This window comes from Onychomys torridus, chromosome X (assembly GCF_903995425.1).
Source record: "Onychomys torridus chromosome X, mOncTor1.1, whole genome shotgun sequence".
Classification (NCBI taxonomy): domain Eukaryota; kingdom Metazoa; phylum Chordata; class Mammalia; order Rodentia; family Cricetidae; genus Onychomys; species Onychomys torridus.
The window spans coordinates 1,743,565-1,767,864 of NC_050466.1; the positions used below are offsets into that span (position 1 = coordinate 1,743,565).

Consider the following 24,300-nt stretch of genomic DNA (forward strand, 5'->3'; position numbering starts at 1 on the left):
AGTTTTAAAAAGTGGATAAGATCTGAGCACCTACTTCACCAAAGAGAATAACATAAGCCTGGCAAATAAGCATATGATATGATATTAAACCACCTTATTAGCCATTAAGGAAATAAAATTCAAATCATGAGATAATGGTACATACTTGTTAGGAAAGCTAAAATAAAAATTACTGATAACAACAAGAGCTGCCAAAGATGCAGAACACACAAAACACTCATATAGAACTAGTTAAGATGCAAAAATTTCCCAGGCACTTTGAACAGTGTTTTGGCATTTTCTTTTAAAGTCAAATACACATTTACCCCATAATTCAAAGCTTCCACTCCTGGGTATGCATGCAGCAAGAAAATGATAAATTTCCAAGTCACTGAGCTGAGCAAAGGAATTCAGTCTCAAAAGAGGACACAGAACAGGGGGCTAGTAAGATGAAGGACACTTGCTGCTAAGCTTGACAACCTAAGTTCTATCCATAGAACCTACATGGTGTAAGAACTGATTTCTTAAGTTAGCCTCTGTCCTCTACACACACACCATGGCCCATGCATGTCCCACCCTCTCCATACCCCCCACACAAAGTAAAATAATATAAATTCCAGTAATGTGATATCCTCAAAGGAAAACAAAAAAATGACTAGGACAGAGAAAAGATCAGTGACATCAAGGACTAAAGGGGACAGAGGTCTAAAATCAAAGGAATAGCAAGAAGGAATTTTTCTATGGGTCAAGACAATGCAATATCCTGCCAGTGTGTTGGCAAGAAGAATGTATTAAAAGTTGCAAGGCTGTGTGCCTACTGTACATAAGTTGCAAATATTTGGAAAACTAGCAATAATGGTACCTTCTATTTCTCGATCTAAAGGAGGCACATCATCTCTCATGGAGAAATCCATAGCAGTCCCTGGGATGTCCATCAAGTCTTCATCGCTAGAGCTGCTCTGGAAGCTACTAAAACTCCCCTGATGGAAGCCTCTGTTATCCATGGCTCCTGTGTAGAAAAATAAACACCAGGCTCATCACCATGAACAATTAGCCCCTGACAGATTTTTCTTTTTCACTGTGCCAACTTCAGGGCTTATTTCACTTTCACAGCTTATTATTTCTCAAAGCACTCACACTATGCAGTATAAACTTACTACTATTTACTTCGCAGCAGACAGGCACTTAGGCATGCACATACAATGTACAACAGTTGGGGCTGGACAGATGGCTAAGTGGTTAAGAACACTTGTGCTTGCAGAGGACCTCAGTTAGGTCTCCAGCACCCACATGGTAGTTCACAGCCATCTACTACTCTAGTTTCAGGGGAACCAATACCTTCTTCTCACCTGTGTGGGAACCAAGCATGATGTGGTACATGTACATACATGCAAACAAAGCACTCATACAGATAAAATAACATGTAAAAATCTAAAAAGAAATTTAAAAAAGAAAAATATATTCCACAGCTACAACCAAGGGTGATGGCTTAAACCATGACTTTGACTCTTATAAACCACATTCTCTGTCATATCATTAACCATCGTCCATCTTGGTTGTCAATTTGATCTGGAACTGGAATCAACTGAAAGGTAAGCCTCTGGGCATCTCTGTGAGGAATTTTCTTGATCCTAAATGTGGGTGGCACCCTCTGGTAGCAGGAAGAAGGAAACTTGGCTTTTTGCCTGTTTGCCTTCACGGTGGCTGGCAAGTTCATTTATTCTGATGCTACAACTGCTACATTCCTTCACTGATAATAGACCCAGATTCCTCGGATATCTAACATAGACTGAAGACCGGTAGCTCTCCAGGAATCCTCCAGACCTTCAATGCCAGACTGGGACTGCTGAGATATCCAGCTTAACCTCCCAGACTGAGCAAATACCAGATTGTCAGCCTGACTGATGTAAAACAGCCATTTTTGGACTATCCAGACTTTACTCTGTAAGCCAATCTAATAAATCCCATTTAAATACATATTATTCATTCCATTGGTTCTGTTCCTCTAGAACACATCCCCTTTCTGGAAATGTGGTGTTGAATCTTTAACTCCATCAGTATTGGTGAGGGGAATGTAATGCTAAGGGTGGAATTCAGGACCTCAAACATGCTATGATTGAGCTACAACACCTAACTATGGGTTTTCTCTGATAGCTGTGTTTTTCTGTATTTGCTCAGAATTTGACTTCAGTGGATTTATTCAAACAAATATCTCTTTATTAATTAATTGCTAGCTCTTTCCCATTTCTGTAATTTTTCAACTAATCTTAGAGGGTTTCAAAATTTGGAAAAATAACAATTGCCATGATTTCCAGGCAAGCCTTGATTAAAGATTGTCTCCAAATGTTCAAAAAACTATAAACTTACTGAAAAGTGACAGAAAGGTACCCATGTGTGATGGTTTCTTGGGTCCTTTCTCGAAGTTCATGATCTTGACAGTTTTGAAGATTATAAGTCACAATTATTTTGTAGGCAATCTCCCACTTTTTAGGATATAAGTTCTTAATTCAGGCTAACCTCAAACTTACTATGTAGCTGAAGATAGCCTTGAACTCTTGATCTCCCTGCTTCTACTTTGTAAGTACTGGGATTAGGCCTATACTAAGAAGAACAACAGCAGAATGTCAGTTTCTAACAGTGATTAGTTTCTGGTGTGATATTTTGGTACTAATGAATTCTTTCTTATAAAATATTTAATTTAACCATTATGTATTTGCATGTAAGCAGAATACTTGTTTAATTAATGTCTCAAAACCCATTGCTGTCATTTTCATGTTCAAATTTCCCAAAATTTGTCCAGTAGGAACTTCTTCATGCCGGCCCCACCTTGCTTTCCTTCAAATTCATGGCTTCTTTTTTCATTAATTGTTGTTACATACATATGTGTATAGACTCTAACACCCCAAGCCACATACCTTCTCACACCACTTGGGCTTGATTCCCTAACCTAGGTCAGCTACATGCACAGGTTTTCTACAGAAATAATGAACTTTCAAAACAGAAAATAAATAAAACCTGTACTTTAAACTTGACCCCAGCTCCCATCTGTCTGAGATAAAAGATTCATTTACTTCAGTTCATCCTTTAAGGAAACCTACTGTACATTGACTATTGCTGATCCAAAAATTTTACATGCTTCAAAATGTTCAACATTTTGAGTTCCAACAAGATTCCAGAAATGGAAATCCCACATCATGTCTCCTCTGATAGCTGCAGTCAAACTGAAGTGTACTAAAATAGTGTATAAAATGACCTCTGAACTATGCAAAATCTACATATAATACAAATTAGTATCCTATTTAGACTTGAGTCTTATCTCAAAGACATCTTACTATATATGCAAATATTTCAAAATCTGAAGCTTCTGGTCGCAAGCATTTCTGGTTTTGTGCTGTGGATTTTGAGACAGAGTTCTTACTATGTAGCCCAGGCTGGTTTTGAACCTGTAATTATCCTTCCTCAGTCTCACTAGTGAAAATATAGGCATGTACCAGCATGCTCCATTACTCTCCAGCATTTTTGACAAAGGGTATTAATATGTATCCACAGACCCTACTTTCCTCTTCCTAACTTCCTAAGAATGCCACCTGACACTTTTGTTGTTATCAGTTCAAAGTCAACAAGAATGAAAAAACAGCAGGAAAACCATTAATTTACACACAAATCATAAAATCCCAAGAAAGCATGATCCTTGCCCTCTCCCCCCACCCCACACATGCCAGTGTTCCTTTTAAATGCAAGTGTCATCAGTAATTATAGTTAGTAGCTGTTTGATCGTAGAATTTGATATTTGCAATGAATCTACAAAAACATCCTCAATCTCAATTAGTGAGGTTTTCTAGATTTCTAAAACTCTCAACTGGAAACAAACCTTGTTTTAGCTGATGAGGAAAAAAACAGGCTAACAAAGTAGCTAATGAAATTTAATTTTATTAAATGAAGCTAAGCATGGTAGCACAGGTCATTAATTCTAGCACTTAGGAAAACCAGGCAGCAGGATCCAGAGTTTGAGACCAGTATGAGATACACGAGACTTAGCCGAAGAAGGAGGAGGAGAAGGAGGAGGGGGAGGAGGAGGAGAAAACATTAAATGCCTGGGGGGCCCATATGGTGGATACCTCTGAAAGAAAGCCAAAGAATTTGTAAGGTAACAGAATCCTTTCCTTCTTTCTTTCCCTGTGGTTATATGTTTCATTCCAAATGTGATTTAAAATCCCCAGTTCCAGGAACTCTACTAACCATACAAATCATGGAAAGACAGTATAGGAAGTCCAAAAATAATTTACGTTTGGCTTTGGAATGCATCCTGTATTCATAGTTTCAGACGTGTGCAGCTAGTGTGCTGAGAAGTCATCAGAACAAAATAATAACACCAGCGAAGACCTAACAAAGGAGTAGCTGGAAAACTTGTCAGTTTCCCCACAGGAACCTTACAGTCTTTCCTGTAAGCCACTGCCATGGAAGAACCCAGCTGAACTGAGCTAGCTCATATTAAAGCGCTCCTGAAGCAGCCATTTGATTCAATGTTTGTATTATAGAATGTTGCCTTAGTAAATGCACAGAAAGACAGTAAACCAAGCAAAACGGATGAATGAGTGGGAGTGCAACAAAGGAAATAATACCAGCCAGAGAGGTGAATGTGGGTAATTTATTTGGATACAGCGCTTACACTTATTTTGCAGATATGAAGATGTTCAAAAGAAAAACAAATAAAGCATCAGAATGAATAAACAAAATCCTTTCAAGCTGACACTTGAGTTGAGCCAGGTGGTTGAATCCTGTAATCCTAGCTACCTCAAACAGCAGGAGGATTGCAAATTCAAAGCCTGTATAAACTATAGAGTAAGTTCAAAGCCAGACTGGAAAACTTAGTGAGGTGTGTCTTCAAAGAAAAAGTATTAGAAGGGATGAGAACATATCTCAGTGGTAAAGCACTTGCATAGCCTAAGTGAGGTTCTACATTCAAGCCCCAGCACCACAAAACTAATTAATTAACTAATTAATTTTCACTTGTCTTTTAACATATTTTAATTAAAATACAATGACATCACCTTCCCCTCTCAACCCTGGCCATGCACCCCTCACTCTCAAACTGGTTTCTTTTTCTTTGATTCTTATTGTTACATATATACATATGTGCACAATTATATAAATACAATCTGCTGATTCTGTTGGTTATCCAATACAAACTGGTCAGCCCTAAAATCATACACACACAAACAACAAATAATATTTTTAAAGTTGATGTTTGAACTCCAAGTCCAAGGATCTTTCCATAATACCTGTACTTCACTATGATGGTTCAGTCCAAAGAATGGTATATCTGGAATAAATCAAAGCTATAGATGGCTACAAGTGAGAAGACAGGCAGAATTTGGGGCATGCCAGGAAAAACCTACAGGGGTTGTTGCAGGTAGACCTTGTCAGGCAACAGAAGGCTAAGGGGAGGTAAAATGGGGAGAAAGTTATGTGGTTGGTATTTGGGTAGCAGAACTGACATAGGCCCACTGCTACTCCCACAAATTGGTTATACCTCAAAGAGCGCACACCAGTTTGGCTCTCTGTATCTATGAGTGTTGTATCTGCCAATTCAACCTACTACAGATCAAAAATGTTTTAAAAATACCAGTTCTATGGTGATGAAATGGTAGAATTTTACTTCTTGTTATTATTACCTCAATATAATGTAACAAATAATTTCATAGCATTTACATCGTATTAAATATCACAAACAATCTAGAGAAGACTGAAAGAGGATTAAGAAAGATGTATATAGATTGTATGCAAATACTGTATGTCATTTTATAAAAAGAACTTGTTATCTTGGGGAGGAGCTCTGAAACCAATTTTCCATAGAGATGGAGGAATGACTGTACTTTTTTGCCTCTGTTTCTTTACAAAAGCCAGCTGCTTTATGTGGAATCCTGCCTATCCCCATCCCCATCCCCATTCCTTTTCAGTCTGGTGAAATGATATTGAATCCATCTAAGACCAGCTCAAACAGGCTTTTCCTTCAATACTCCTTTGTTCAGACTCCCATGTTGACTGCACAATCTCTTCTACTTCAGTTTTGTGATTATACTGTGTCCCCATTTTTGTTGTCTCAGCATAGGTGTTCAGTATAAACGTTTACAGCAGTTGAGGGGAAGGGGTAACAGCTCATCAGCACATGTATATGGCTGACACTTAACAAATCTTTACCTTGCACTAACAGGGAAGGGATCTGTGCATACACAAAGAGTTTATGACTCTGTCGCAAACTCTTCAGGAATTTATGATCTAGGTGGGGAGAGCCTCAAATGACACAACAGCTGTGCTGGACTGTTAGAACAAGATACAGGTGGCATTTGGAGAATGGAGGAAAGCTCAGAAGCTAAAAAAAAAAAAAGAAAGAACAAAAGAAAGAAAGAACGAAAGAAAGAAAGAAAGAAAGAAAGAAAGAAAGAAAGAAAGAAAGAAAGAAAGAAAGAAAGAAAGAAAGAAAGAAAGGCTTCATGGAGGAGAGAGACTATTTCAGGCCCAGGAAATGAAGTGATCCAGGCCTTGGAGATCCATGTCTGTCTAACATTTACTCTTAACTAGAATACAGGTACAGTGTCTATGAGAATCTGGAGGGCTTGGGGAACCAAATGGAGTCATGGTGGTTTCCAAAGAGCAGAATGATAAAAACATCATTCTGGGAAGCAAGTGTGGCAGCTGTATGATAGAAAAGAGAGAAGCAGAAGCAGTTTTGCTACTTCTAGTTTCAATGTAGGTGATTTCCTTAAAAGAGGAAGGTGAATTTTGTTTCTTGATTCATTCAGTCAGACTGTCCTTCGATTGGAGAACTGCAGCCACTGACATTAAAACTTACCATTGAACTTATGTATTTAGGAATATGTATGCATATGTAACAACAACTAATGAAAAAAGAGGACATATTTTTGAAAAGAGAGCAGAGATAAATATGGAAGGATTTAAAGGGAGTAACGGGAAGGGGAAAATGATATAATTACATTATAATCATAAAAAGAAAGAATTACTTTTTTAAAAGAGGAAGAGGGAGAAAGAAAGGAGGAGTATATCTTCCCAGAATTTGTACTAAGACCAAGACAAGAGCCAGCTGGTAGGTGTCATCCTGTTTTACTATGAGTACTGATACATGCTGATTCAAAAGAAGTTAATATTCCCATATCAACTAAGTTATTGTCTTAGGATTTCTATCGCTGTGACAAAACACCGTGAACAAAAAGCAAGTTGGGGAGGAAAGGGTTTATTTGGCTTATACTTTCATATCCCTGTTCATCACTGAAGGAAGTCAGGATAGGAACTCAAACAGGGCAGGAACCTGGAGGCAGGAGCTGACACAGAGGCCACGGAGGGATGCTGCTTACTGGCTTGCTTCCTCTGACTTGCTTTCTTATAGAACCCAGGACCACCATGGGCTGGGTCCTCCCCCATTGATCACTGGAGGCATTTTCTCAACTGAGGCTCCTTCCTCTAGCTTGTGTCAAGTTGACACACAAAACCAGCCAGTACACTTATTTAGCAAAAACAAATATATAAGCCAACACATAAGTAAGCTAACAGCACAAATGACCCCTTAAATAAAAATACAGAGTATAGCATAGATTTTAGCACTAACATGCAAAGAGAAGCAATAGATTTTTCCAGTTCTCATTTTTGTTCCACTAAAATATTTCTTGGCCTGCGAATGACATTCTGGGTAAGTACAGGTGCCAAATATTGTACATATGAAAAATGGAGAATGTGGTTAGAGGAAGCAGGGTGTGGTGGTTTAAATTAGAAATGGCCCCTAGAATCACATATTTCAATGTTTGGTCTCCAGTTGGTGGAGATGTTTGGAAGAATTAGGAGGTGTGGCCTTGTTGGAGGAGGAATGTCACTAGGGGCTGGCTTTAAGGTTTCAAAAGCCCACACAACTGACAGTTATCTCTCTGCCTCCTGCTTGTGGATCAAGGATGTAAGCTCTCAGCTACTGCTCCAGAGCCTGCCTGCCTGCTGCCATGCTCCCTTATCATAATGTTCATGAACTCAACTTCTGAAACTGTACGCCTCAATAAACTCCTTCTTCTATAAGTGGTCTTGGCCATGGTGTCTCTTCTCAGTAACAGAAAAGCAACTAAGACACAGGAAAAGTGGCATTACATGTATTTTAAATAAAGCAGTAAGAATATTATTATTTACAATGAAATCTTAACATTTCCTAACTGTGATCGTGAAAGCTATGGTGGCACAAACGGAAAACTATCTGCTCTCTGTTGACTCTATTCAAAGCCAGGATTGAGGAAGAAGGAGAAAAGGCCAGAGAGAGGGAAGTTTCAGAGGTATCAAGCTTAGGACATGAAAGTAACCAATGACACAGGGAGTGGGGGGAAAACCAGAAGCCCCAATACATCAAGTCCAACTTGTAACAGAACATGTGTGGAAAAAAGTGTGTGCTATGCAAACGACCCAAAAGCCTCTGGTACAGGGATTAAAAATTTTAACCCTTTGCATAGCAGTCACCATTAGACTTTCTCCAGCTCTGGCCCACCTATACACTCTGAAAGCCCTTTTCACTCAATAAACTGTCTTCTTCTGTTATTATCCAGGTATCTCTGTCCAAATCTTTGTTCAAGAACACAAGAACATAAAAACCCAGGAAATGCCCTCTAGGCTCCAATATCATTCTATTATAAGGTTACATAAAACTTGTGTTCTCCAGTGCCTGCCACAAACAGAGGGCTCAAAAAAACTCTAGTTTATACTCCAATTGCTGTTTTAATTATCATATTTTGAGAAGCAGAAACGAACTGTGGATATCTGATGTTAATCTCTGAGATGATATAAAGATACTTATTTCAGAGGTCTAGGATAATCTTTAATCCTAAGGATTGCCTTAACCTATCAGAATTGCAAGTATAAATCCCCAGGAGAAAATCACTGTGTTTCTCCTCACAATGTAGTCTTCATTGGAGGGCCATCCTCACAAGTGAGCAGGAGCTTGAGAAATGATGGGAAGTCTAAACAGGCAGTACCAAAGCAGCAGTTCTCAAATGTCTTGATCTCAAGATCCCTTTAGTATTCAAAATTATGGAGGACTCTAAATAGCTTTTACTTATGTGGATTATATCTATAGATAATTGCTGTATAAAGTGAAAACTAATAAATGTTTAAAATATATATTTATTCACTTATTTAAATGTAAGCTGAGTGCAATAGTTCAAATCTCTTATCCCAGGAGTCAGGAGGATAAAGCAGGAGGATTACTATGATTCTAAAGCCATCCTGGGCTACATAGTGAATTCCAAGCCATTGGAGTCCCTTCCTAAATAAATAAATGATTAATTAATAAGCAAATAAAATACACTAATACTTAACTCAATACATTAACATTAATATATTTTGAAAGATAACTGCATTTTCCCATACATAAACTAGCCTCTAGAATATTCCAATGTATGCTTGAGTTGAAAACACAAGTAATGTCTAAACACTACCATGAAAATACTTTTGACCTTGTAGCCACCCCCACAAAGGTCTCGGGAACCCACATACCACACTGTACAGACTGCTGACATTTGTAAGAGCTAAACTGGGAGAAGCTGTACTTGCACAACAATTGATAAGAGGAGGAAGAAGTCACATCAGCCAGAGACAGTTGTGAAATGTAGCAAATGACAAGCTAATCTTTTCTGTGAATACTTTTCAAAGAATTGACAACCTAAATCTATAGTGTTTGGATCATTCCCAACAAATGAATAAGCAGGATATACTCTAGATGATTTCCTCAAAATGGCTTTAAAACTTCAGATAAATCAAAACAATATGCTATCTTCTCTTAAAAGACTAGTTTTTCTTTAGTTTTATCTCAAAGTTCTTCGTTCTGTTACACAGACTTTCAAAAGTGCAATAGATGAACTGAGGATAGTCTCATGGCTGTAAAACCAGAGCTGAGGCTAAGGAAGGAGGATCCTGAGTTGGAGGCAAGTGTGGTGAGACCCATGGTAAGAAGCGATCTTAGCAAGCAGAAATAAAGTAAGTGTGGTAATGAAGTATCTAGAAAAGCACCCTAGAAGGTCAAGAATATCATGACAAAGACAACACTATGTTTATAAATCCTTTCCAGTTTGAAAACTACATATAAAATTCATAAATCAAATTTAAAAAACCACATATCAAATCTCATTGAAAGACTTTCCTGCTCTAAGAGGGAATTAGTTCAGGAATGCAAGCCTGGAATCACAGGAAAGAATGCCAGCATCAGTTATCTGACAGATAGTGTGAACAGCTGGTGGCTTACTCTGCTGCCATGCCGCCTTCCTGACCAAGATGAAATGATCTCCCCAGAACATAAGCCAGAATAAATCCTTCCGCCCTTATAAAGAAGAATGCCAACATGACCAATGAAAAGTCTTAAAACAGATCAAAGGGTCAAATTCATCAGAGTGTGGTAGGCTATGCCTATAATCTCAGGACTTGGGAGACTCAGGCAGAAGGATCCCTCCAAGTTTGGGACACATTTGGGTTATACAACAAGACCCAGTTTCAAAAAGGAAAAATGTAAAAGAGCCTCAAAACCAGAAAAAAAATCAAATTCATAATTAGCTCAAGCAGATATCAAGAACAGATTTTTAATTTACTTTCATTCTGGATTAAAACATTGAAAATAGTCCATGTAGAGGATTGTTTAAGACATGATGTAGAATACTAGAATTTAATCCAATAATCAAAATATCATTCCTCTTAAAACAAGAAGGCAAGCCTGGAATTACATGCCTGGAATTCCAGCACTAGAGGAGAGTAAGCTGCATGAACTTCTGCATTTGCCAGATATACGTCCAGCAGAAGATTAATATCTAGAATATACAAAGAATTCAAAAAATAAACATCAAGAAGACAAACAACCCAATAAAAAGTGGGCCATGAATCTGTACAGATAATTCTTAAAAGAAGAAATACAAGTAACTAATAACATTTTAAAAATATTCAGCATCATTAGCCATAATGGAAATATACATTAAAATTTCCTTGAGGTTGCATTTCATAACCAATTAGAATGGCTATCCTAAAGAAATCAAATAATAACAAATGCTGGAGAGGATGTGAGAAAATACAAACCCTTATTCACTGCTAAGAGTGCAAACTATAGAAATCAGTATGGAGGTGCCTCAAAAAGCTAAAAACCATTCTATCAAATGAGCCAGTTGTGTTGCTCCTAAACATATACCCAAAGGACTCTAGAACCTCCTAAAGAGATACCTCCTCAACAATGTTCATTGCTGTTCTAGTCACAATAGCTAAGTAATGGAGACTGCCTGGCCATCTATCAACGGATGGAAAATGAAAATGTGGTACTTACACACGCAATGAAATTTTACACGGCTGTAAAGACAAATGAAATTATGAAACCTGCAAGTCAACGGATGGAACTGAAACAGTTATACTGAGTGAGGTAACCCAGGCCTAGAAAGACAAACACAATGATATGTTCTCCCTCATATTCAGATCCTAGCTTCTAGTTTTTAGATTTCTGTATTTAACTTAGGATAGCTGCAAAAAGTCAGAAAGCTAGAAAAGGGTCGTTGAGGTAGGACATGTTTCAAGAGAGAAGACATAGTAGAACACAGGTGATATAAAAACAGAGAGGAAATTTAAGAAGGAGGGAGCAGGGGGCGGAAGAGACAAAGGGATGGGGAGAGAGGGCTAACTAAAATGAATTGTGTGTATCTATTTATATGAAAACATATTACTTAGAAAGCCAACTAAAAATATAAAGGGTGATACCCTGTATGGCTGACTAATGCTATCTCTAATAACCAGTTCCAGGTGTGGAGTACCTCCTCATAAGTTGTTGGTCAAGGAGGTCATAGAGGTTCCCAAAACAATATAGGCTATTGCCACACCTTTTGGTTGCCCACCAGAACTAGTTGATAAGACACATTGCTGAAGACACATAGACCTGCGTGTAACATAGAGAAATCAAACTATAACTGAGCTGGAAGCTTCCTCCATGCTGGCCAGCTCTCAACATGAAAGACACTTCAATGTAGACTGTTGGGGCAGGCAGGATGATGGTCTTACCCAGGTGAGGACCCTAAGAACTACAATATAACCTACTAGGCAAAATGTGTCCATTTGCACAATAGTGGCATGACTGTTAGAGGGGCAACAAAGCACTCTCTCCTTGGTTCTGAGGCCTGCTCCCCCAAAGGAAATTCATGCCTGGTTAAATAATACATATAATAGCTGTATTTTTTACATATAGCCATAGCTGAGGCCATCTCATTCCCTATGGGGGAACTTACTACCACTATTTAGCTAAAAATAACATAAAAATATAAAAATCATCAAGGTGCCTTCTAAATACATATCTCTATATCCACAAACAAATGCTACTCTCAGTCTTAATTAGAGAAACCTTTGCTTCACAACAAATGGTAATGAATACAGAGATACATAACTGCCCAAAGTGCTTGTAAATAAGCTTTCATCTCCCAAGGAACATATATACCAGCCTAAGGAACAAAATGAAGGAGGGAGTGGAAAGAATATGAGTCTTCTGGTTATGACACAGCCAATACATTAGAAAACCTAAATATAGCAAGAATAAAAGCACCTCATTTGAATTATTTTGTATCTATATATGATAACTTCGTTTTGCTTGAGGTAGGGCTTTCCTTGTAGCCCAGACTGACTCAGAACTCATTATATAGACCAGGCTGGCCTGGAACTCATGGTCCTCCTGCTTCAGCATCCTAAGTAGCTAGTATTACAAGTGTGTGCCATTGTGACTAGCTTAGATTTATATTCTAAACTAAAGTCCCCGTGGCAACCTTTATATAACTTGATATCATGCTATTGAAAATCATCTAAGTGAGCAAGTAGGCAAAGATATTAATATATGTACTTTCTTCAATAAAATATGACAGGCTTAGTTTTATAGATTTTAATCTTCTATAAAGAAATGATAATCTGCCAGATAGTGCTGGCACAGGTCTTCCTTTAATCCCAGCACTTGGGAGGCAGAAGCAGGTGGATCTCTGTGAGTTCAAGGCCATCATGGCCTACAAGTTCTAGGACAGCCAGGGCTAAACAGAGAAACCTGTCTTGAAATAAACCAAGAAAGAAAGAGAGAGAGGGAGAGGGAGAGAGAGAGAGAGAATGGAAGGAAGGAACGAATGAAGGGAGAGAGGAAGAAAGAAATGATAATCATTTTACTGGCATTGGATTAAGAAAAGATTATAGCCAGGCTGTGATGGCACACACCTTTAATCCCAGCACTCAGGAGGCAGAGCCAGGTGGATCTCTGTGAGTTCAAAGCCAGCCTGGGCTACAGAGCGAGATCCAGGATAGGCACCAAACCTACACAGAGAAACCCTGTCTCAAAAAAAAAGATTATAAAAATGGATCAAAAATATTGATAAACCAGAAGCAAAACAAATATAAGAATCACTTTTAACTTGGTAACTGAGGAAATGCCAGACATCACAATGGAAAACATGGCATTAGAGCATACACTATACTACAAAAATGCCAAACTTTTAAAAAGATCATAAAAAGAACACAAATCCAGGTGTGATACACATCCAGCACTCTGGCTAAGGCAGGAGGATTGCCAAGAATTCAAGACCAGCCTGGGGTACGTATCAAGGCCCTGTCTCACAAAACCAAAGAGAAAGAGGCACGAGGGTCAACAGAAGTTCAAGGCCAGTCTGAGCTACATAGTGAGTTCTAGTGCAGCTTGGGCTACAGAGTAAGACCATGTCAAAAAAGTAAATAAGTAAAATACAATAAAATTTAAAAGAACACAGAATATCATATTTATCCCATACATGAAGAACATATAACTCACAGAGAGACATCCCATGCCTTGCATTTAATAACAATGTAGTCTGAGAGCTGCATTGTCCACCCAAATGTTGAAATTAGCTTAGTGGGCTTCCACAAGGCTTTTTCAATGCATCCTTAGTTTTAGTTGACCTACCCACTACTCCTTCATCTTCTTCACCTTCCCCATCCCTGTTTAATCCTTTACTCTCAGCATGCTCCCATTTCTTTCATTTCACGTGTAGTCTACAATCTTTCAAGTAATTGTTTAATTGAGTTGTGAGACAGTAGGCTTCCATACAGTGCTTTATACACTATTCCTTTGGGTTAGCTATCTACTCCACTCCCTACAACCCTCCATAGTCCTTCACCTCTCCCTTTGGCCTTTAGACCCCCAGTATTCCACCTCCCTGGTTTCATTTTACCTATAATCTACTATCCTGCCCCAGCCTCTAAAGGGCTCCTCTAGTTTCCAGGTTTCTACTTGTTTTCCAAGTTAAACATGTAAAAGGTTTGAAACTAGATCTATATATGAGAGTGAACATACAATGTTTGTCTTTCTGGGACAGTTACCTCACTCAGGATAATCTTTTCCAGCTCCATTCATTTACCTTTAAATCTCATGATCTCATTTTTTCACAGCAGACTGATATTCCATTGTGTATATGTACTGCATTTTTCTTATGCATTCATCTGTTGATGGACATCTGGGTTGCTTCCATTCCCTAGCTATTATGAATAGAGCTGCAATGAACACACTAAATGGTCAAGCAAGTTTCCACGGGAGGGAAGAAACCAACAGTTCTAACCAGCTAGGACACCTATGAACCACAACAATGATCAGAATGGTACAGTAATAGCCTTATGAGTGTAGCAGTCGCTTACATATCTTTGTGGTAACCAACAACTCTCTACTTGGACTTAAGACCCTCTCCACAAGAGGGAAACCATGTCTGTTACTGGAAACCTAGCCAATGACCCAGGGGTAGTCAAGTCATGGAGTCATCACGGAGGGGAACCTACAACTACCACTTTACCAAACCAGCATAATCCCTAATTATACTCTAAAATTTGTTCTTATACCCACAGATATGGGGGGTGTGAAGGAATGAAAAGTAAGAGAAATGATGTAATTACATTATAATTTCAAAAAATAAAATAAATATTAAAAAAATCCTCTTTCGTAACCCAGAACTCATTATCCATTATGAATTTTTGATACATAAGAAAGACAATTCAAAAGAATGATAGTGTTGGAAATGAAGCCTGTTTCCAGCATGAAGTCAGGAGCTGAAGATGTCTGCCTTACTGTGTTTCAATGAAGCATTGCCATATTCTACCCACAGATCCATGGTATTCTGAGTGTGATGGGAATGAGTATGATCTGAACTCAATTATCAAGAGATATATGGGATATCAGAAAGTGAGAGACAAATCTATCTTAAAAATGACTCTGAAAGTGTTTGAAGAAATTGACACAAAATATTTCCAACAAAGAACCTGAAGTTGTCATCAATATGTCTTTAATTTATGGACAGATAAAAGAATGAAAGAATTGAGGGCTGATATCACAACTGGATTAAGCATCAGTTCCTTGAAAGGAGGCTGTTTTGAGAAATCTTGAACTTCAGTGACCTCAACAAAAGGCAAAGGAATTACATGTGGAATCCCTTAAATAAAAATGTATTGACTTTTCGCCGGGCGGTGGTGGCACACGCCTTTGATCCCAGCACCCAGGAGGCAGAGCCAGGAGGATCTCTGTGAGTTCGAGGAAAAACAGGCAGCTCACAAGCAGCAGAACTAATGGTCTCATAATGGCTACATTCAGACTCATAAATTTTAAGGTATCTTCAAAGGGGGCTAAGAGAATTTCAGGAGGCCAAAAAATGTTGCACAGAGCCACTCCTGAGAAGTAGGTACTACTTCAGCATGAATAGGATTGTGAAAATGAAAATGCTTAGCTGGCATGCTACTGTTACTAAATGGAGGCGTGTACATACATACACATACACACAGAGAGAGAAATAATAATGACCAAGTTAATGATCAACACCAAACATAAGTCCAGAAAGCTCAAAATACACTGAAAAGGATAAATGTCTTCCCCCACCAAAAAGCCTATATCTAGATATATACGCCAAACTACAAAAAAATCAAAATGAAAGGAGGAGAGAAGACAATGTGGTAAATGAAAATGTAGGATGTGGTAAAACTAAATTTTCAAACTGGATAGATAAGTCAAATCAAAGCAGAAAAACGTAAAAATCAATCACATTTCTACTTTAGGAAACTAGAACAAACTGTACAAGTAGAGTAAAATTAGAGAAGGGGAAGAGGACTGGGTGTTTGCATTTGAAATGCTCCCCCAAGCTTATTGTTGAAAGCCTGACTCCCAAAGCAGGAGTATTCAGAGGTGGAGCTTTTGCAAGGTGGTTGGATTTGGACACTCCGACCTTACAAACAGATGAAGTCATCAATGAATTTATAATTGATGGCATTACTGAGAGGTAATAGAAACTGTAGGAGGTGGGCCTACTTCACTACATGTCCTGGAAGAATACATCGTTTCTTTTCAGTTCTGGGGTTGAACCCAGGCCATCTTGCATGCGATGCAAGCACTGTACGAACCCAGCCCCTTGGAAGAGTATATCCTGATCCTGTCCCTTCCTCACATTCTCTGTTTGCCAGCCATCATGAGAGGAGCAGTTTTGTTCTACCATGTGTTACATGCCATGATGCTCTGCCTTACCTTGGACTCAAAAGTAATGGAGCTAGCCCACTATGGACTGAAATCTTTGAAATACAAACCAAAGTAAACACTTCTCCCTCCCAGTTGATTCCTCCCTACATATTGTCACAGTGATGGAAAGCTGACTAACAAATCAACAGAAAAGTCAACAAAATAAAAAATGTGTTTTTTGAAAAGATTATTAAACTCCTAATCAGATCAACCAATTTAAAAAAAAAGATACAAATCACTAATATCAAAGACAAAATAAAAGCTTGGTATGGTGGTACATGCCTGAAATCCCAGAACTTGGAGGGCTGAAACAAGGGAGTCATTGAGATAAAGGCCAACCAGGATTACATAGGAAGTTCAAGACCAGCCTAAGCTATATAGCAAGACTATATCTCAAAAATAAGTTAAAAAGACCACCACCATTGGTACATGGACATTTAAAACATAGTAAAAGACACATTACTAACAGTTCTATGTCTACATACTTTAATATAGCCTATATGAAATAAACTAATAATCCTTCAAAAGTACAATCCACTTAAATTCATATAAAAAAACTAGATCATTAAACAGGCCTACATGATTTACATAAATTGGATCAGTAATAAAATTCCAAGCCAGAATACACAAATGAGCTCACCAGTGTATTCTATTATACTACACATTTAAGCAGAAATCATGTTAGTTCTCTACAATTTCTTCATTCTATGAAGCCAGCATTAACCTAACACCAAAATTTCAGAAAAGAAATTATAAGAAAACTATAAACCAGTGTCACTTATTTAACATGGATGTGGAAATACTGGAGAAATCCTTAGCAAATCAAATACAACAATTCATAAAAAGGAGCCATGCACCATGAAAAGACACGAAGAAGCTTTAAATGCATAAAAATAAGCAAAAGAAAACCTTGTGAAAAGATGACACTGTGATGCCAATGATGTATGTTCTAAAAAAGGTAAAACTGTGGAGACAATAAAATGAGCAGTGGCTTCAAGGGATTTAGGGTAGGAGAGGGGAATAGAATGGACAGGCAGAGCACAAAGGATGCTATAATGGTAGGTGGTGGATATATTGTATTATATATATTTGTTTAGACTCATAGGATATACAACATGGGAGGAAACCCTGCCAAGCACATTGTGCCTTCTTATGTGTCCAAATACTTAAGAAGGCTAGCTCAATCCCAAAAGCTCTGGTCTACACTAGACAACCTAGTGAGAACCTATCTCAAAAAAAAAAAAAAAAAAAAAAAAAAGATGGCATGTGTAATGGTGCAGGCCTCTAAACGCAGGCAGCTGAGACAGGAAGATCTTGAGGTCCAAGCCAGCTAGGCTCTATAGCAAGACAATACCTCAAACAAATAAAAAAAAAACTCTAATATAAACTATGGACTTTTGCAACATATTACAATGTATTAACATTGGTCCATCATTAGTAACAACTGTGCAACACTAACAGGAGAACAGACAACGCTGGTGTGGGAAGCATATGGGAACTTTGATTTCCTCTCAGCTGTTCTGGGAAACCTAAAACTACTCCCCAAAAATAGTTCTGTTAAAAGAAAAAAACTTAAGTAGACCAAAGAGAGGTTTACTCATAAGGAAATACTGATTTTAAAAAGTACCCTGTAAGGGGGCTGGAGAGATGGCGCAGCCATTAAAAGAACTTGCTGCTCTCCCAGCAGAACCTGTGTTCAGTTCCTAGCATCCACATGGTGGTGCACAACCACCTGTAACTCCAGTTTAGGAGAGCCAAGCACCTCTTCTGGCCTCTGCAGGCACCGGCCATGTACATGGTATACATACATACATGCTCATAAGCTAAAATAACTAAATGTAATTTTTAAAGTACCCTGTGAGGGTAGGGCTAGGGGTGAGAGCCAGGAGGAATGAGAGATCCTTGGCTACACAGGGGACTTAAAGCCTTAGCTGGAGACCATATGTGAGACAATGCTCACCTCTAAGCTGAAAGGAAGTAGGGAACGGGATCTGAAGGTTTTATAATGATATTTAATCTATAAAGAAGACCACCAGAGTGCCTAAGATTTCTTAAATATTGTTAGGATCTTCCTTGATATACATGAGTCATGCAAACAACTATTTACACGAGGGAGGGAGGGAGGGAGGGAGGGAGGGAGGGAGGGAGGGAGGGAGGGAGGGAGGAGTGGAGTAGAGGCTGACACACAGGGTCTCTGTCCTTCTTGATGCAGATAAGCTCACCTTCTCTGAACCCTTGCCCAGGTGCATTGCATTGAGATAGCACTAGCACCCAGATAGCAAGGATTAGAGAGGGGGAGCAGGGGAGAAGGAGCCGGACCTTGAGTGGTCAATATGGAAAAGATATGCTGTACTATACACCCATAGGAGATCAAGAATGAGAAGTCTTACACTTTGTTTCAGTAGATAAAAAGTCACATCTTGTACTCACCACCAAGTTCAAACTGGAAATTCCATTCCCCTACACATCTCTTTTGAGAGTAGGAGAAAGCCTATCTTGGGGCCTACCACCTGCTTGGCACCGTGTCAGCAGATTCTAAGTGCTCAATCTGCACTTGAGGAGGGAGAATGGAGGAAGCATTGACTCACAGGTAACTGCTCTTCTATGAGAAGTAAAAAGCCCCCCTTACTGTCCTGGAGTAGATGCTTCACCAAGATAACACTCATATCTAGATAAGGACGAGAGAGAGACAGAGACAGAGACACTGACAGACAGAGAAGCAAAAGGCTCTGTCTGGATGTATATATCACATGTGTGTGCACAGGTACACACTATGTGTGCATGTGTGGACACATGAAAATAGCCTCCATTTTCATAGCCTGAGCTCATTTACCCACAGGAATCTGGTGTCTTGAGGGAGTTTAAGCTCCATAGGCCCCATACACCATAAAGGGGACATCACAGGCAGCTTAGCTCACTGTAGCACTAAAAACAGCAGGAATTCAATAAATATGTTAGAGGGATGGATGGCCAGAACAAAATACAAATACAAGTGACCCATTAAAGGAACAAGAAAAATAAAGAGAAGCGGTGCATGGGCTTTTCCTGTACATGGGCAAGGCTCAGGGTTTGTATCTTTTGCATAAGCCCAATGTACTGACAAGATCATTCATGCAAAGCAAAACGGTACAGGCCTCTACTAGCAGAACTCAGGAGACCAAAGCAGGAAAATTAGGGAATTGTAGCCAGCCAGACTATATTGCAAGATTTTGTCTCAAAAGCCAAACAAATTTAAAAACAAACCAGACAATATTCATGCCAGAGCTTTAAGAACAGGCAAGCATGAATAAAACCTGGGATTTAGACACCTATATAACAGATATGAATTTTATTGTGTAGGAGAAAAGTTCACACTCCTGCTGATAAGCGTAAGTAATGATATGTCTTCTCTCCTGCCTTTTAAGTTTTCAGAGAAACACATCTACACTTCTATATATTACACATGTGCATGCACAAGGGACATGTATATGTAGGAGAGAATGGGAGAGCTTAGTTCCTAGCTCCCTGAATGACTATTCTCTCAGTAGGAAACCACCTTTCACCACACATCTCTCCTCTGGAGAGAAGTCCTGGAGAAAGCTACTTTCCTCAGAAGAACACCCGCATCACAATGCATGGTACAGCAAGAGTGAGCAATAGACACGTGCTAATTGAATTATTTGGTAGAAGACTCATGATGACAAGGCTCACTCTCCTGTAATCCATGCATATAGGAGGTGTTTTGAGAATTCACAATTCCAATATGCAATGGGTAGGGGAGAAGGAGCAGTTCATTGTTTGTACACTGTGGGAGCCCACAGAGATTTCCTAGTGAGATCTGAGCTTGCTTTACTAGCAGGGCTGCATAAGAGGATGATTGGACCATGGGCCTGGGGACCAGGTGTTTGGAAGGGTCGACACTTGGCGGTGCTAGGGGGAGGTCTTTTGCTCCACCCCTTGGCGTTGTTATAAATACCCCCTTTGAATAAAATTCTGGGCCGGTGGATAAGGATCCAGGCTCTCCTGAGGCTATCTTGTGTTTCTATCTGTTTCTCTCCCCTCTATATTTCTATCTAAATCTCTTACCCCTCACTTCTCAAGAGTACCCAGGTGAAGGTGGAGGCTGGTCCCCCACAGTACACCAAGTATGTGTGTGTTTACAGTACCTAGGCACATGCCTACAGAAACTATGCTAAGGCTTTTCTCTTCTCTTTGTTATATACTCATTTACCTCCATGTCCTCATCAAGTGTGGGGATGAGAAGGTAGGGGGATGAGATGAGGGTCTCCTTGACAGCCTGCATGAACATATATGAGAAAGAGGGGTATGCTTTTCATTGCATCCCCTCACCTGACTTGATTCGGGGATTCTAAAACTTGAATGATCACCAGAATCAACTGGAAGGCTTAAAATGAATAGCAACTATGTTTTATGACTTAATAGGTCAGGAGTGGAATTCCATATTCTGAACCATTTCCCATGTGATCCTGATGCTGCTGGTTCAGGGATCACACTTTCAGAATCACCGATGTAAATGGTTTAAAACATGAAGCTTCATTTAAAACATGAAGCATCTGGTCACAGTGGCACACATCTGTAATCCCAGTGCTCAGAGTCTGAGGCAGGTGGATCAATCAGGAGATGAAGGCCAGTCTGGAATATAAAGCAAGTTCTAAGCCAGTGTAGACTACTTAGCAATATCTCATCTGAGTAAAAATGTGATATAAAACTACTCTTCTTAACATGGATGAGTGGATGAAATTCACTTTTCTTTTGGAGTCTCATGTTGCCCAGGCCAGCCTGCAACTCTGTGTAGTAAAGGATGACCTAGGGAGGGAGACATGCAAGAGTTAGTTCGAGGGACAGAGGCACACAGTAAGATCTTGTCTCCAAATGGGAGTGGTGGTGGTAGTAGATGGAAAGTCCCTCAGTCTACTGGTCTGCATGCTGAGAGCAGGAGACGGATAGCACAATAGGTTCCATATCCCCACTTCCTGTGAGTGAATGAGTTCTCTCCACACAGGCCCATGTGTTTAGGTATACCTGGGAGCATGGGAGGGGCAACAGTTTGAGAAATCTCATCTCTCAGACCCTGCACAAAGTCATTCACACAGAATGGGAAACAAGGAATATATAGATCTCAGTCGTTCTTTTATACAGCAGCCTCTGAGTCCATAACATTGAAGGATCTTGGTATGTTTATTAGTCTCCTAGAGGAAAATAGAGTAGCACCTCTGTCCATTTTGATTCTTGCTACATCCTCTGTGACCAAGAGAGCTCCTACCATCTAGTAGATACCTGAATATTTGTGAAAAGAAGGAAAAGGAACAGGAGTGTGGGCATATAGGAGCTCTGTCCCTTAAAGTGCAGGTAAGGTGCCATTCCTTTGGAATCATTGGACAGGACTTACCATGTAAAACAGCATTTGTACTGAGGATTAATGTAGCTGATGAACCAGGTCAGATGATCCATGCAGCGGGCATAAGTTTGTGAACCTTTTCCTCTGCCTGCAGTGCATTTATATGGGATTGTGTTAAAATACGGAAGAATCAATGCGGACAGTGTGCGTGAAGTCCCAGGCTGTGGTCCACCCATGCAAGCATGGTGAATGTGAAGCAGCTTAAGCTTCCTGAACCATTTGCTCCCTAGAGGAAGGAACCCTATGTGGCTATTCTCCTGCACACCACTACCCAGCCGAGTACCTGCCATACCCAACAAATAGACAAAGAAACGGTGGAAGGAGGCTGTAGGTGTGTTCTGTCCTATGTGAAGATGACTCTCACTGGCTGAACCTGTGCCCAGGTGCACTGCAGTCACAAAGCACACTCACCCAAGTAGCAAGTACTAGGAAGGGTGCAGCCCGCAAAGATTCCTGCATCTATGCTCCTGACAGATGGGTTCAACAAGAAGGCTTTCTCTTCTTGTCCAGTGCATCCACCCAGATTTGAACTAAAGAAGAGTTTCCCTTACAGGTATCACTGTGAGAGCTAGAACGTGCAATGTACAGAGTGTTGATACAGAGTTTGATATGTGCCCACTTGTCCCCAGTACCAGTTTGGGGTCATAGGTGGTGACAAAGTTCTACCTTTAAAATACAGGTAGGGAGAGGCCCAATTTGTCACATTCGTTCTTCCATGTACCACACCCATTGTATTTGTAGAAGGAAAGAGGATAGGAGGGAGAAAAGATGTAAAGGAAGCAGGCAAGCATCAAACACATGAGACACGATGCACAGATCTCCTGTCCTTCTCCATGAAGATCAGGCTCACCTTCTCCAAATCCTTGCCCGGGTGCATTGCATACAAATAGCATTTTCACCCAGGGACAAAGGATTAGAGATGATGAGCAGAGCAGAAGACCCTGTTTGTGTGGTTCTATACGTAATATTTCACTTTCTTTTGTTCTTGTCCAGCAAAGCATCACCACCTCTTCCCAAGACTGACACCCCTTCTGATTTATGTATGCATCTGTCCCTAAGAAAAGTTTACATGGACATATTCTCTCAGATAAAACTTCTATGTATGCAAAATAGTATCCTTCCCAAATCATACTTGAGAGTCTTGTGGGCCTGATACATGTTTGGAAGGTAGCCAAGAAGGCTGGGATGCTCACACATGTTGAAAGAGGGTACAGTGGATGGGGACACTCCATTTCTTTCCAATGCCTTTGTTCAATTCAAACGTTGTGGAACAGGGGTTATCACCAAAGGTAACAAACCTAATGTGTGCTCCTCATTACATGATCTGACACACAGCAAACAAAAAATCAAATGTTGGAAAGGTGGCAGGTGTAATGGACAGGTACAGGCCTTTCACACGCAGAGAAGGCTCAGCCTCTTTGAATCCTTGAACAGGTGTGTTGCACTAAAACAGCACTCACACCTAGGTTCCAAGGATTCGAGAGGGGGAGCAGGCAAGAAGGCTCAGGTACCTGCCCTTCCTGTGTGCATGTATATGCACACACATGCATATGTGTAACCAAAAGTTTTGTTCTGTGTAGTGTCATTTATGACTATCCAGACAAACAGAGAATGTTCTCTCTTTCATAACTCCATGTGTGACTGCAAAATAGCAGTGGAAATAAGAAGTCCATACTGTGACCCATGCACTCTTAAAGCATGTAAATGCAACAGCTGGTAAAGAATTCCATTCTTCTACCTCAACTGTAAGCTCCCTAAGGGCAAGGCAAGAGTATGTCCTGTTTACAACTCTACACTTGCTGCCAAACTCAGACTCCCAGATAGAAGTGGTGGCCCATATGCTTTTGTAGAATACACAGAAGGAGAATAGAGAGGTGCTCTGTCCTTTACAAACGCAAAGCTCTGGCTCTCAGAATCCGTGCCCAGATTCAGATAGCGCCCTCACCCAGGTAGCAAGGAGCAGAGACATGAAGCAGGGCAAAGGGCTCAAAGTCAATGAATGCACGCTACTCATTTATGATGAGAAAGAAGACAATGAGCTTTACATTAAAGCTGCCCAGGGGAGGAAGGACTGAGGAGATGGCTCAGGTTACTATCTGAGTATGATTAGTGTACAGGCATGAGGACCTGAGTTCAATTCCCAAGCAAGGCATGGCAGTATACTTGTAATCACAGCACTGGGGAGGCAGAGAAAGGTAGATCCCCTGGCCTAACTGGTGAGCTCCAGGTCCCAATGAGAGACTGTTTCAAAAAACAGGGTAGATGTCTCCTAAGGGAAAACACCTGAGGTTGACCCCTGCACACACACACACATGCACACACACACACACACACACACACACACACACACACACACACACAGACAAAGATA

At 39.9% G+C, this 24,300-nt stretch overlaps 1 protein-coding gene across 1 annotated transcript in view; it reads right to left on the reverse strand.

Annotated features, from left to right (window-relative positions):
* The window catches only part of Clcn5 (chloride voltage-gated channel 5), a 155,740-nt gene that overhangs the window by 55,350 nt on the left and 76,090 nt on the right, over positions 1–24,300 (reverse strand). Inside the window, exon 3 of the mRNA XM_036174985.1 lies at positions 842–988. Within this exon, the coding sequence (XP_036030878.1) occupies positions 842–988 (147 nt within the window). The remainder of the gene's footprint in view (positions 1–841; positions 989–24,300) is intronic.